Source organism: Chanodichthys erythropterus, chromosome 18 (genome assembly GCF_024489055.1).
Source record: "Chanodichthys erythropterus isolate Z2021 chromosome 18, ASM2448905v1, whole genome shotgun sequence".
Taxonomy (NCBI): Eukaryota; Metazoa; Chordata; class Actinopteri; order Cypriniformes; family Xenocyprididae; genus Chanodichthys; species Chanodichthys erythropterus.
In genome coordinates this window covers 903,315-917,959 of record NC_090238.1, presented here as the reverse complement: position 1 = coordinate 917,959, position 14,645 = coordinate 903,315, and the positions used below count along the sequence as shown (strand labels likewise).

At 41.6% G+C, this 14,645-nt stretch overlaps 2 protein-coding genes across 3 annotated transcripts in view; one reads left to right on the top strand and one right to left on the bottom strand.

Moving 5' to 3' along the window:
• Positions 1-679: 679 nt before the first annotated feature.
• On the top strand, positions 680-2,212 carry adi1 (acireductone dioxygenase 1). 2 transcript variants are annotated; one of them, XM_067367998.1, is made up of 4 exons: positions 680-843; positions 1,341-1,460; positions 1,548-1,727; positions 1,870-2,212. In XM_067367998.1, the coding sequence occupies exons 1-4, from the start codon at positions 718-720 to the stop codon at positions 1,984-1,986; spliced, it is 543 nt and encodes a 180-aa protein (XP_067224099.1). In that variant the 5' UTR covers positions 680-717; the 3' UTR covers positions 1,987-2,212. The 2 variants fall into 2 exon arrangements, with proteins under 2 accessions (XP_067224099.1, XP_067224098.1); XM_067367997.1 differs by having other exon boundaries at positions 1,548-1,772.
• Positions 2,213-3,433: 1,221 nt separating this feature from the next.
• The window catches only part of trappc12 (trafficking protein particle complex subunit 12), a 29,099-nt gene continuing 17,887 nt past the window's right edge, over positions 3,434-14,645 (bottom strand). Inside the window, exons 5-12 of the mRNA XM_067367996.1 lie at positions 11,940-12,078; positions 10,874-10,986; positions 10,694-10,766; positions 7,050-7,123; positions 6,468-6,566; positions 5,301-5,404; positions 4,500-4,587; positions 3,434-4,136 (exon numbers count right to left, since the gene is read on the bottom strand). Coding sequence (XP_067224097.1) covers positions 3,894-4,136; positions 4,500-4,587; positions 5,301-5,404; positions 6,468-6,566; positions 7,050-7,123; positions 10,694-10,766; positions 10,874-10,986; positions 11,940-12,078 — 933 coding nt within the window. The 3' untranslated portion in view covers positions 3,434-3,893. The remainder of the gene's footprint in view (positions 4,137-4,499; positions 4,588-5,300; positions 5,405-6,467; positions 6,567-7,049; positions 7,124-10,693; positions 10,767-10,873; positions 10,987-11,939; positions 12,079-14,645) is intronic.

The window sequence follows — 14,645 nt, the reverse complement described above, 5'->3', positions numbered from 1 at the left end:
TTTGAAACATGGGATCACGAAGAACGGGACCTTTAATGGATCTTGAGAGAGGAAATGTCATTGCTGGCTATGCAGGCCTCACTGAGCCATCGGATTTCATCAAAAATATCTTAATTTGTGTTCTGAAGATGAACGAAGGTCTTAAGGGTATGAAACGACATGAGGGAGAGTAATTAATGACAGATTTTCATTTTGGGGTGAACTAACCCTTTAATCTTTCTAGTAGGGTTACTAGTACTAGTATGTTTTTTTGTTTGTTTGTTTGTTTTTTATTTTTTATAAATGCGTAATTGTAAAAAAATAAAAATAAAAGAATTGTGAGATATAAACTAGCAATTGAGGGGAAAAAGGGTCAGAATTGTGAATTAAAAGTTTTTTATTTTTATTCAGTGTCGAAAAACAAGCTTTCATACTTAAGCTTTTAGGTGCACCTTCATCAAAATATGTTAACCTTTTAACATTCATATTTATTTATTTAATATTATTTAATTGGCTTTTGTTTCATGAGATTTATCCAAAGTCCAAACTGGAATATCTGGTACCCTGGTTGGTATCACTGAGATAGTTTGAAATAGAAATATAAAGCAACATACACAGAAATCAAAAGCAATATATTTATTTATTTATTATTTTTTTTTTTTATGGGACACTTTTATTTTGAAAAGCACACTTCCTGTCAGTGGTTTCTGAGCTCGCGCATGAGGAATAAGCTGGAAGATGAGTGGGATCGAGGCATGGTACATGGATGAGTCCAGTGAGGACCAGAGGCTCCCGCACAGACTGAGCCCGAACCGGCCCGTGACCCGCGAGCAGCTCGAGCAGATCGGAGTTTACCACTGGAAGGTCCGAGCAGGAGTCACACATCACGTGACACACACGAGCACAAACGCCGCGATATCTCCATTGTTTTGATGAGAGTTATGTTTAACATAATTTAGTTTTACTGCAAGTATCTCGATACTACCATACAAATATACCCTGTTATTCTCTTTCATTTACCACAGTATATAAACCATCTATATAAACAATATAAACCCCCACAGATAGACTTTTCCAAACGTTCTCCACATTTATAGTTAACTAAAAGCATCAAAACATTACTTGTGTTTTTCATTACTTCAAATAATGGAAATGCAATAAAATATATAAAAACTTAATTTATTTCCAAGGCAACATTTCTCATTTTTGTTTAGTTTAAGAAGTTGAAGCACTAAAAAAACTAAAACATTTAAGTGAGAAGAGAAAATATAAGCTATATATAAAAATTATAATTTACAATATTAACAGAAACTATAATATTATGACAGTTTTTGATGGTTCTGCTCTTTTTTTTTTTTCAGTTAAATGCTGATATTTATGAAAACGACCCTGAACTGCAGAAGATCCGTGAGGAAAGAGGTTATTCCTATATGGATATTATAACTATTCACCCGGATAAACTTCCTGACTATGGGAATAAAGTAGGTTGTGCGTGTCCTCATGACTGATTCGTATGAGATGGGAATAATGTTCAGCATATGCTAATGAGATCCATCTGTAATCCGCAGGTGAAAATGTTCTATGAAGAACACCTCCATCTCGACGACGAGATCCGCTACATCCTGGACGGATCGGCATACTTCGACGTGAGGGACAGAGACGACCGCTGGATCCGAGTGGCCATGTCTAAAGGAGACCTCATCACGCTGCCGGCGGGGATTTACCACAGATTCACTGTCGATGAAGCCGTACGTGTCTTCAGAAGGTCCCTGTTTCTGACACACACATTTCAGGTCTTGCTGTCTCTCCTAATGAGCTGAATCAGGTGTGATAGATGAGGTCCAGGACCTGTTTGAGAACCTCATCCAGAAACTCTGCTTCTCTCCTCAGAACTACACTAAGGCCATGCGTCTGTTCATCGGGGAGCCGGTCTGGAAGGCCTACAACCGTCCAGCCGATGACTTCGACATCCGTAAGGCCTACGTCAGCTCCCTCGCATGCTCCTGATTGGTTTGGAGTGGATGAAGCAGCCAATCACAGGACTGATGATGTGATCTTCATCAGAACGAGGCTCTGTAGTGCCTTTAACTCTAACTCTCTTGAGTAGATCTGTGCTAATGAGAAACACTCTATACAGTATTAGTGAGTATTTTGATTGTTATGATGATGAATTGTAGAGTTTAATGTTCTCACATGTTGAATTTCATTTAATTAATTTAATATTAAAGATGTGGGGAACAAATACAGACTGCTGTGTGCTCATGTTTTATGTTTTTTTTTTTATTGCATGTTTTTTGAAATGCAATGTTTAAATATGCACTCATTTGCATACATTTCCAGAACATAAATCTGAACAGTGGATGAAGCCAGATCTATAATTTGGTTTCATTTGGGTGACATATTAGAGTTTCTGAATTAGTCATATTGGGGATTTTTAACCTGTTAGCTGTCACCCCCACTTTAACAGACATGAAAATGCACTGTCCAAACTTAAATGGCTGTAATTCAAGAATACTTTGGAATATAGACATAAGGCTGGATGAAATTTGACAGATTATTGTAGAAGTGAAAGAACTTATTTAGGTGAAACAGAAAAAAAGTTATAGAAGTTTATGAAAATGTAAAAATACAATATTCTATATAAAATATATATTTTACAAAACAAGTTTTAATCTAAAGCTGCGAGGAAATCAAAACCAAAAGTTGCATTCCAAATTTCAGGTTGATATCTGAAAAATGAGCTTTCAGTAAGATTTTGTTTGGGTGCAGTACCACACTTTTTCACTAGATGACACCCAAACTCCCTGACCATATAAGGGCACCTCCATTTCCATACATGGTTTGAGTGATCTGAACCATATATTTCCATTATTTTCATACAATTTATGAAGTATAAAATCCTATAGAAGTAGTATGGGAAGTTTGGCAGAATTTGATATGAATTCAGCCTCTAATAAACATAGAAATAACATGTATGTGGGTTACAGATCGCCACCACAATCATAAATGTATTTTTTTTTTTCTATTATAAACATTTTCAGACCTTTTTTTTTTCTCAAAAAAATGAATGGATTTTATCTTTTGAACTCTTGGCATGAAAACAAACATGTTTCAACCAATCTTTAATGATTTTTCATGTTCATCGCTATTTCAAAATAAAGGTCTGAACATGCCTTATGAGTATGAAAATATGCTTGTTGCAAATTGATAAATTACTGCTCCCATGTAATTTATTTTGAAAGTCAGTCACGAAATATGAAAACAGAGATTGTAAGCTTTCAAATGATATATAGTTTGTCAAGATTAGTTAAAGACTATCACTGTTTTAAATATGTAATGGCTGTGAGCCCACCGCTGGTTAATATCTTTTTATCACTCCATAAACAAGAAAACACTGTCAATAGCCAGAAAAAAGATGTGTTATTTTATGAAGAAAATGTATAAAATCAGGCGAATGATATATGAACAACCCCCTCAGTAAAGCCTTCAGAATATAGATATGAATGTAAAGCTGCTGAAGTTTTCTGGTTCAGTGACTGAGAAAAAATAATTCAATAAATAATCTGAAACGGCACATTATTTTAAGCCAAAATCACGGAGCTGGGACTCATAAATCACACTCGACATCACAGCAGGCCTTCACACAGTTATTAACAAGATTTTATTTTCTCGTTTTCAGAATACACAGTACAGTTGTGATTAGCTTACACTCTTGGAAAACAATCATTTAATGTGTTTAAAAGCGTTTCTCTCGATTCCTGAAACACGGGGAAAAGTGCGCGAGGCTTCTCCTGTCCTGTGCGGAGCGTCAGGTTAACTTTGGTCCTGTCTGTACACTGTAAGACTTGTAAAAGCTTCAAACAATATTTTCAACAATATTTACGGCCACAGCTTGTTCTCTCAATCCTCTGGTCTCAGACCAGCTTGAGGCACTGGATGTTGAAGCTGTCTCCTTCCCGACAGGCCGCGGCCTCCAGCAGAGCCTGCTTCTTCTGCGTGCTGCGGGACGACTCCAGCTCGTACATGGTGGTGAGGTTGAACAGAACGCTCTCGTGCAGGTACAGCGCCGGGTCCTTGTGCACCAGGCTCTCCAGCTGGCCCAGGGACTCCTTCAGCCTTCCCAAATACAGGAGACACACGGCAGAGTTGTTGTTCGCCTGAGGAAAAACGGCTGAAACTGTTAGTACTGTCACATGCGTCCAATATTCATCAGCTGCTGTTCTTCTAGAGGTGTTACGGTCCCCATGAAATCAAAATGACAATTCTTGTTTATTATGGAATATGGCAGTATTACAGCGTTTCTTCTCTTCTCTGATGACGAGGGCGGGGCAACCTGTCACTCACATGCGATCCACCAATAGCAAACCACAACCATCCAATCAATTCCCCACAGACAGAATCAAGCCCCGCCCTACATTTGTTCTTGTTCTGAAGCGTTTCACTCAGACACAATAGAGGAGAAAAGACCGCTTCATGCCTACTTGAATCATCACTTGATCATGAAGAGAAGCAGCACTTACCACGGGGTTCTTGGGATCAATCTTCAGAACACTGGAGAAACACACGTGTGCGTCTGCGTAGTTATTCTGACTCAGATGAACAAAAGCCCTGTCGACAACATCACAGTCAGGCTAAACACAATCACAGACTGTACAGGACTGCTCAAACGTCTGGAGTAATTATGATTTTTCTGAAAGAGTCTCTTCTGCTCATCAAGATCAAAAATACAGTAAAAACAGTCATATTTTTACCATTGAAAATAACTGTGGCTTTTGTATTATAGTATGTTTTAAAGTGTAATTTATTCCTGTCATCAAAACTGAATTTTCATCATTACTCCAGTCTTCAGTGTCACATGATTCATATTTTTGTGGAAACCATGATACACTAAATTGATCAAAAGTGACCGTAAACACTTTATATATAATGTTACTATAGATTCTATTTCAAATAAATGCTGTTCTGAACTTTCTATTCATCAAATAATCCTGAAAAAACAAGCATCATGGTTTCCACAGAAATCTGTTTTCAACATTGATAATAATCATAAATGTTTCTTGAGCATCAAATCATCATATCAGAATGATTTCTGAAGGATCATGTGACTCTGAAGACTGGAGTAATGATGCTGAAAATTCAGCTTTGATCTTTCAATGTTTTTACTGTATTTTTGATCAAGTAAATGCAGCTTTGGTAAGCAGAAGAGACTCTTTCAGAAACATTAAAAAATCATAGTTATGACACACATTTGAGCGGTAGTGTACATGAACAGGTTTCAGTAAGCGTCTGCCATCATGCTGCAGTTATTGAGTCAGTTTTACCTGTTCATCAGAACGGAGGTGTCTTCATGAGGTGTTTTTCCCTTTGATTGACAGGCTTTTTCCACATCCTGAAAGTACTTCTCAGCAGTTTTGATGTCTCCAATCTAAAAATATGAACAAACAGAACATTAATTACCTTCTCTGTGTGAAGATAAAACATGAAGAGCAAAACAGACTCTTTGATTCTCTTCAAAGAAAAGACACTGTTCACTCATCCACTGATAACAGGCCGTTTTCTGCAATAATCACTTGCAAAAAACTAAAGAAAATATCTTATTTTACTCTGCTTAACCTGGTCTGGACGAAACCAACAACAGTTTACCTTGAACAAATCTTTCTGCACTGAATACTGAATATAACAGTGATTAACAAGGTTATTATTATTTTATGAATATTATTTATTTTTGCAAATCTTATATATATTTCTAAGAACTGTTACTCATGTTTGACTCACAATGTTAGTTCAACATTCAGAATGTGACCAATACTGAACAGGAACAGGCATACTGAATTGTGATTGGTCTTTTGTTGTTGTTGTTGTTGTTGCTTTTCATACAATACTGCCATTCAAAAGTTTGGGATCAGTAGTTTTTTTTATTGTTTTAGAAAGAGTCTCTTCTGCTAATCAAAAAATATAGTAAAATAGTGAAATATTTTTACAATGTAAATCAGCTGTTTTCTCTGTGAATATATAGTAAAGTGTAATTTATTCCAGTGATCAAAGCTGAATTTTCAGCATCATTACTCCAGTCTTCAGTGTCACATGATCCTTCAGAAATCATTCTGATATGATGATTTGCTGCTCAAGAATCATTTATGATTATTATCAATGTTGAAAACAGTCATATTTGTGTGGAATCCATCATACATTTCATTTTTCAGGATTCTTTGATGAATGGAAAGTTCAAAAGAACAGCGTTTATTTGAAATAGATTTTTTCATAACATTATAAATGTCTTTACTGTGACTTTTTATCAATTTAATGCATAAAAGTATTCATTTAAAAAAAAAAAAAAATCTTACTGACCCCAAAACAAGACACATACTAAAACTTTACCGCTATTGTAAAGCGCCCCTAACTCTGTCTTGCGGTATGTCATGTGATCTGGAGGCTCTTCCTGACGTCAGGTGAGTGCTGCAGTGGCGTTCAGGTGTCCCTTCTCTCACCTGTAGGAAAATGCGTCCGATTCCGCTCAGCAGCTGCACGCTTTGCTCCGGCTCGTACTCGATGATGGAGTGATACGTCTCCACCGCCAGCACATAGTCCTGAATGTGACAGGAAGGGGAAATCATTTCAATAACATGACATATATAGAGATATAGAGAACCTCTTAAACAGCTTTTCACCTCACAAAACCCTTGTGTTGGCTTTGCTAAAACTCTCGGGTAATCCGAGTGTGACATTTATACAATATATGTTGAACGGTGTTTGTGAGTTTCTTTGTTGCATGTCTGATAACCACTACAGTCTTTAGCCAGCAGATGGCACTCGTTTAACATGATAACTTGCAAAAATCTGGCGTATATTTCAGCTACTGGCAATGCAAATCTAAGTGTATACCATACAGGTATAGTATGTGCGCACAGACACGTTTACCAATACAACCAATAATCAGAAAAACAATTTTATCCCATTTCAACACTATCTAGTTTGAAGGATTCATAACCCTAGATAGAGAATGTTTGTATGCGCACAGATATGATTCAGCACTGAGTGCTTGTGGTAGGCGTCTGTGTTCGCCCACGTACCTTCATCATTAGCAGACAGTTGGCCATGGAGTACATCACCCTGCTCAGACGTGACCTCCACAGCTGGATCGAGGCTGAAACACGGAGCAGAGAGAGAGAGACCGGCTGAGCAAATGGAATGGAATTGAAAATTGCAGTCTTTGCCTCCTTTTCCCGGCTACAAACCATCAATTATTTGTCTGCTGGTGGGAATTATAGTGCAGGAGGAAAAGACACAGTGACAATCACATTTATTTTCCCGCTCTGGCTGACTGTAGACCCCCATCAGCGAGCCGATCTGATCTCAGATCTGTGTGTGTGTGTGTGTGTTTGTGCATGAACAGATTCAGTGTGTGTCTCAGTACTGATGGTGTGTGATCACAGCTGAAGAAGGAGAACGACACACCATCACACCTGCCGCAAAAACAGGCAATGATAATTATGAGTGCATCCCTGAAGTGCATATAAAGTAAAATTACTGTCAATCAATTAAACCTATATGAAAGAAAAGACAGATTTTTTATATGGAATATATGTATTTTTTAAATCTAAAAAAGTTTGCATGTTGAGTATCATATTTGATTCATCAAGCTTTTATGGCTCATGCTGATATTTATATGGACAAACGTTAAGATTAAATTTTGATAGTTTGTAATGTAAATCAATGAGTTCTTCATAACAGTATAGCAGATACTTACATAAAATACATATAAATAAAAAGCTGCTTTGAAACAATCTGTATTGTATAAAGCACAATATAAATAAATGTGACTTTAAATGAGTAAAAATAAAATACATTTTTTTATTGCTGTCACATTTTTTGGGGGGCATTTTATCAGTACACACAAATGGAGGATAGAAAATAATATTGATTATATTGAAAATTGTATTGCTTTGAACCTGAGACACCCCAGCTCAGACAAAATTTGCTCTTTCAACGCACATTATAGGATGTTTGCCATCAAACTGAACCCATCCTCCTCGGATTAACCTCTCATCCTCACCAAAACACCTTCACGCTGCCAGAGGCAAACGGGAGCAATGAACAGCCACACAAAACTCAGGGTGAGAGTAAAGGGGGCGGCAGCAGTCTGTCAGCACTTGGCAGCTCCCTCAGAGACATGTGCCCATGACAGAGGGAGTCCGTCCCGCTGAAACCACATCAGGAGCACAGGCGGCGGGCCGGTGGGGGGCTGCTGAAATCACAGACTCTCCTCATAGCTATGCTGAAGCATGTATTTATCTCTGTCTTCACCAAAACAACATGTGAGCAAGTCAATGGAGCATGCAAGACTTATAGAATGCGTCAGCTCTCCGTTCTGATAGATCGCTGCCATCTACGGCTCGCTCTTGATCCCTCTCTGGATGGAGGAATCTTTAGACTCGAATTATAAAGGCGATGGTAAATGGTGATGCTTTTTAAACATTTTAAACTTTCGATACATTTTAAATAAATTCTATATGTTGTGAGCATAATGTGTTTGTATTTTTTCACACTGAAAATAAATGTCCAAATATATTGCAAAATGTATTTAAAGAGGCATGAAAATAATTTCCAATCTTAAAATATATTTTATATATATATATTATTTTATTTTTTTTAAATAACAGTTTCTGTAAATAGTATTTAATGGACTTGAGCTCACATGAACTAACAATGAACGATAAATACCGTAACAAATGTATTGCTTATTGTTTGTTAATGTTAGTTAATGCATGAACTAATGTTAACTAATGGGACTTTATTGTAAATTATTACAGGTGATATTAATGAACAACTTGTATTTAGTATAGGGCTAGGATTAGGAATAGGGCACCATGGCAGAGCAGAAGACCACGGGGGTCAGGGGACCATGGCAGAAGCAGGGACAGGGAGCACAGAAAGTTCAGGGGTGTCCTCTGTGGCCGTGACAAAGAGCACAGAGAGTTCAGAGTAGGCCTCTGTGGTGGATACCACCGCCTCAGGGGAAGTATGTGCAGCCCAGACACATGAAATGGTGGTAGCCATTACTGGAAGCGCTGAGGACAGGGGAAAGACCTCCAGGACCACCGGACTAGAGAGTATTGGGACCACCAGGCAGGAGAGCGCTAAGACCACCTTGTTGGGGAGCGCTGAAACCAGTAGACTGGGAAGCGCAGAGTCCAGCGGGCTTGGGAATGCTGTGACTACCAGGCTAGAGACAACTGGGATAGGGAGTGCTGACACCATTGGGATTGGGATCACTGGGACCACCAGGCTACAGACCACTGAGCTGGGGAGTGCTAAGACCACTGGGCTAGAGACCACTGGGATGGGGAGTGCTCACACCATCAGGATTGGGATCGCTGGGACCACTAGCCTGAAGAGTGCAGAGACTACTGGTCTTGGGAGCGTTGGGACAACCAGGCTAGAGGCAACCAGGTCGGGGAACGTTGAGACCACCAGGCTTGGGGCCCCTGGGACCACCGGGTTAGAGACCACTTGGCTGGGGAAAACTGAGACCACCAGGCTTGGGAGCGTTGAGGCCACTGGGCTCGAGACCACTGGGCCAGGGAACGCTAAGACCACCAGGCTTGGGAGTATTGGGACAACCAGGCTAGAGGCGACTGGGTCAGGGAATGCTGAGACCACTGGACTTGGGACCACTGGAACCACCGGGTTAGAGACCACTTGGCTGGGGAAAACTGAGACCACCAGGCTTGGGAGCGTTGAGGCCACTGGGCTCGAGACCACTGGGCCAGGGAATGCTAAGACCACCAGGCTTGGGAGCATTGGGACCACCAGGCTAGAGGCAACTGGGTCAGGGAATGCTGAGACCACCAGGCTTGGGACCGCTGGGACCACCGGGCTGGGGAGTGCTGAGACCACTAGGCTAAAGACCACTAGGCTAAAGACCACTAGGCCGGGAACTCGGAGACTACTGGGCTTTTGAGTTCTGGGACCACCGTGCTAGAGACCACTGAGCCGAGGAATGCGGAGACTACCGGGCTATAGACCACTGGGCTGGGGAACAGGGAGACTTGAGCCCACTGGGCTAGGGATGCCAGCCGCATGCACCGACATCAGTAGAGGATCCTCCACACTGGATGCCAGTCTTGTTCGCCCTGAGACATGTCAAGTTGCCAGGGTGGTACAGGTGGTGTACTTAGCAGCCAAGCTTTGCGGTCGCCAATGCAACAGGTGCATAGCCCCATAAATATATTTATATATTTTTATAAATATATATATATATATATATATATATATATATATAAATATATTTTACCAACAATATTAGTAATACACTGAAATATATTTAAAAATATAATTGAAAGTATATATAGTATATTTTTGCCATATGGGTGGTTTCATTCAGACATAATGAGCGCAGTTTTCTTTCTTGTGTTAACATTTTTCCAAGCACACTGAAGGGATTGTATAATTTATAAAGCTTTTTATATACGAATTTTTGCTATCTGTGATTGCAAGATAAGTCATCAAAAAGAAAGACTGTAAAGTCTACAACTGTAAATCTGCTAAAAGTCTAGGATGTAATTTAACACAGGCATCATAACAGATATGGAATCTTATAAATAACCATTTTGCATGGTGGTGGAAACGAGAATGAGTGAACAATGATGGATACTTCATTCTTTTTGTATTTGACATGCACTAGGTCTAGAGGAGAGATTTCAGTGGTCTGTACCGAGTCTGTTGTCCTGTGTGAGGTTCATCATACTCCCGTCCTCAGCTAAACCCTCCTGCAGGTTATTCAGGATCTGTGAAAGGACGAGAACAGTTTTACAACACCAATTACAGCTACGCTAATTAAATTTCAGAGCTCTGTGGAGCAGGTGCAGCCGGTGAGGTGTAAAGTTCAGCTCACCTTCTGACAGACGCTCTTTATTCTGTGGAGGCGGTCCAGAGTTTCCTGAGGCTTCTGCAAATACTGAGGGAGCTCGGCGTGCAAAACACGCATGGAGAACGGCACCATCGAGCCTAGGCCATCCAAGACAGAGGGAAATGACTCACACATTTAGGTATATTAATACTAATGCATACTCTTTCTCTTAAGCTAAAACTAACAAGCACAAATTTTCCATTCTTGCTTCTTTTTCTGTCAAGAAACAGACTCCATGATGGTGAGACGAGGAGCTGTAGCTTTGATCACACCACTCTTTGAAATCAGGATGGATCCTGTAACGCAGACCTGAGTCAAGGGGTGTATCTTCAAATTTCACCTGACCGACTGCGAAAAGGTTGACTGGAAATAAAGTTCTGTTGGGTAACGGGCTGATATTATGATTGCATTTGAGAAGGAACTAATTGCTGGATTTGCCAAATTTTGCCAGGTTTGTGGCATCATTATAAAGATATTTACAGTACCATTCAAATGTTTGGGGTTACAATCTAATAACACTTTAGGCACAGTATTAATTAAACAATCAGTGATTACAGACAGTCATCAGCAGAAATCATTCTGATATGATGATTTGATGCTCAAGAAACATTTATGATTATCAATGTTGAAAACAGTTGTGCTGCTTCATATTTCTCCCTGGTTTCACAGACAAGGTTTAAATTTGATCCCAGACTAAAATGCATGTTTGAGCTGTTTTAACTGAAAGTATATATTAAAATATATCAGTGTCATTGTTTTGTCTCAAGATGCACAAAAGTAATGTTTTTTTGTTTTGTCTTTTGTTTTGTTTTCTAAGGCACATTTATAAAAGCTACTTAAATGTCCTAATTGAACTAAGGTCTAATCCTGGCTTAATCTAAACACCGTCTGTGAAACCAGGCCTTAATGTTTCAGGATTCTTTGATGAATACAAGAACAATTCAAAAGAACAACATTTATTTGAAATAGAAATCTTTTGTAACATTATAAATCTCATTAATGCGTAACTTAATATTGCCTTGCACATGAAATGTAGTTAAACAAATTTTACCTCGTCTTCCAGGATAAACTGTCGGATAATATTCATAGTAGAGGTTTGGATGGTCAAGATTCCCAAAGGGCTCAAACTCCAGTTCAGCGTTCTGGAAAAGGTTGAGCTTCACCAGAAGAGCGAGACGCACAAACCACAGCTGTAGAGACAAAAGAGGTGTCTGCTTCAACAAAACAACTCAACATATTGTTCTTTCTGTAACTTAGTTGTGCAGTGCTTTCTGATCTTCATGTATTACAGACGAGCTCTTCTCTGCATCAGTACGTGCGGAGCCGCGTGAGTCCGGCACATCAAAGCGAGCGGGTGCTTTGATATGAGCCGCGGGCCCGTCAGCGGGTTACTGTGGACTGAGTGGGAGTCGGGAGTCTCGGGACGGCAGCTAAAACACAGACAGCTCTGCTTCACATGTACAGCGTATCAGTGCGGGAAAACTGAACACAACTCTAGGACACAAATTTCATAGTTCGATTTCGATTCACAAGCTTGCGATTCAATTCAATTCGATTCGATATCCAATTATATATCAGGTACATTACGTGTCAGTTTTTCTCAAATAATGCAGTAAACCATACAGGGAACACTGTCAGTTGGTACATAACTATAATATTTAAGTGGTTTGTAAACAAACATTTAAAGGTGCAGTAAGTGATTTCTGAAAAATGCTGTTGAAAGTGGATTGGACCGAGCAGCACAACAAACTTGTAGCCAATCAGCATTTAGGGGGTGTGTCCACTCATGCTGGGGGAGGAGAGAGAGTGAGCCAATCAGCAGTAGGGGGCGTGTCTACTCATGATGGGGGCAGGAGGGAGAATGAGCCAATCAGCAATAGGGGGCGTGTCCATTCATGATGGGGGAGGAGAGTGAGCCAATCAGCAGTAGGGGGCGTGTCTACTCATGATGAGGGAGGAGAGAGAGTGAGCCAATCAGCAGTAGGGGGCGTGTACACTCATGGTGGGGGAGGAGAGAGAGTGAGCCAATCAGCAGTAGGGGGCGTGTCTACTCATGATGAGGGAGGAGAGAGAATGAGTCAATCAGCAGTAGGGGGCGTGTACACTCATGATGGGGGAGGAGAGAGAGTGAGCCAATCAGCAGTAAGGGCGTGTCTACTCATGATGGGGGAGGAGAGAGAGAGCCAATCAGCAGAAGGGGGCGTGTCCACTCATAATGGGGGAGGAGAGAGAGTGAGTCAATCAGCAGTAGGGGGCGTGTACACTCATGGTGGGGGAGGAGAGAGAGTGAGCCAATCAGCAGTAGGGGGCGTGTCTACTCATGATGAGGGAGGAGAGAGAATGAGTCAATCAGCAGTAGGGGGCGTGTACACTCATGATGGGGGAGGAGAGAGAGTGAGCCAATCAGTAGTAGGGTGCGTGTCCACTCATGATGGGGGAGGAGAGAGAGTGAGCCAATCAGTAGTAGGGTGCGTGTACACTCATGATGGGGGAGGAGAGAGAGTGAGCCAATCAGTAGTAGGGTGCGTGTACACTCATGATGGGGGAGGAGAGAGAGTGAGCCAATCAGCAGTAGGGGGCGTGTACACTCATGATGGGGGAGGAGAGAGAGTGAGCCAATCAGCAGTAAGGGCGTGTCAACTCATGATGGGGGAGGAGAGAGAGTGAGCCAATCAGCAGTAGGGTGCGTGTACACTCATGATGGGGGAGGAGAGAGAGTGAGCCAATCAGCAGTAAGGGCGTGTCTACTCATGATGGGGGAGGAGAGAGAGTGAGCCAATCAGTAGTAGGGTGCGTGTACACTCATGATGGGGGAGGAGAGAGAGTGAGCCAATCAGCAGTAGGGTGCGTGTACACTCATGATGGGGGAGGAGAGAGAGTGAGCCAATCAGCAGTAAGGGCGTGTCTACTCATGATGGGGGAGGAGAGAGAGAGCCAATCAGCAGAAGGGGGCGTGTCCACTCATGATGGGGGAGGAGAGAGAGTGAGTCAATCAGCAGTAGGGGGCGTGTACACTCATGGTGGGGGAGGAGAGAGAGTGAGCCAATCAGCAGTAGGGGGCGTGTCAACTCATGATGAGGGAGGAGAGAGAATGAGTCAATCAGCAGTAGGGGGCGTGTCCACTCATGATGGGGGAGGAGAGAGAGTGAGCCAATCAGTAGTAGGGTGCGTGTACACTCATGATGGGGGAGGATAGAGAGAGTGAGCCAATCAGCAGTAGGGGGCGTGTACACTCATGATGGGGGAGGAGAGAGAATGAGTCAATCAGCAGTAGGGGGCGTGTACACTCATGATGGGGGAGGAGAGAGAGTGAGCCAATCAGCAGTAGGGTGCGTGTACACTCATGATGAGGGAGGAGAGAGAGTGAGCCAATCAGCAGTAAGGGCGTGTCTACTCATGATGGGGGAGGAGAGAGAGAGAGCCAATCAGCAGAAGGGGGCGTGTCCACTCATGATGGGGGAGGAGAGAGAGTGAGTCAATCAGCAGTAGGGTGCGTGTCCACTCATGATGGGGGAGGAGAGAGAGTGAGTCAATCAGCAGTAGGGGGCGTGTCTACTCATGATGGGGGAGGAGAGAGAGAGAGCCAATCAGCAGTAAGGGCGTGTCTACTCATGATGAGGGAGGATAGAGAGAGAGCCAATCAGCAGAAGGGGGCGTGTACACTCATGATGGGGGAGGAGAGAGAATGAGCCAATCAGCAGTAGGGGGCGTGTCCACTCATGATGGGGGAGGAGAGAGTGAGCTAATCAGCAGTAGG

Bases quoted from the DNA above. Each gene is read 5' to 3' on its own strand.
- adi1 (XM_067367997.1), top strand. From the start codon at position 718: ATGAGTGGGATCGAGGCATGGTACATGGATGAGTCCAGTGAGGACCAG. The intron at 844-1,340 runs GTCCGAGCAGGA...TTTTTTTTTCAG, and splicing joins TCGGAGTTTACCACTGGAAG to TTAAATGCTGATATTTATGA. The intron at 1,461-1,547 runs GTAGGTTGTGCG...TGTAATCCGCAG, and splicing joins TTCCTGACTATGGGAATAAA to GTGAAAATGTTCTATGAAGA.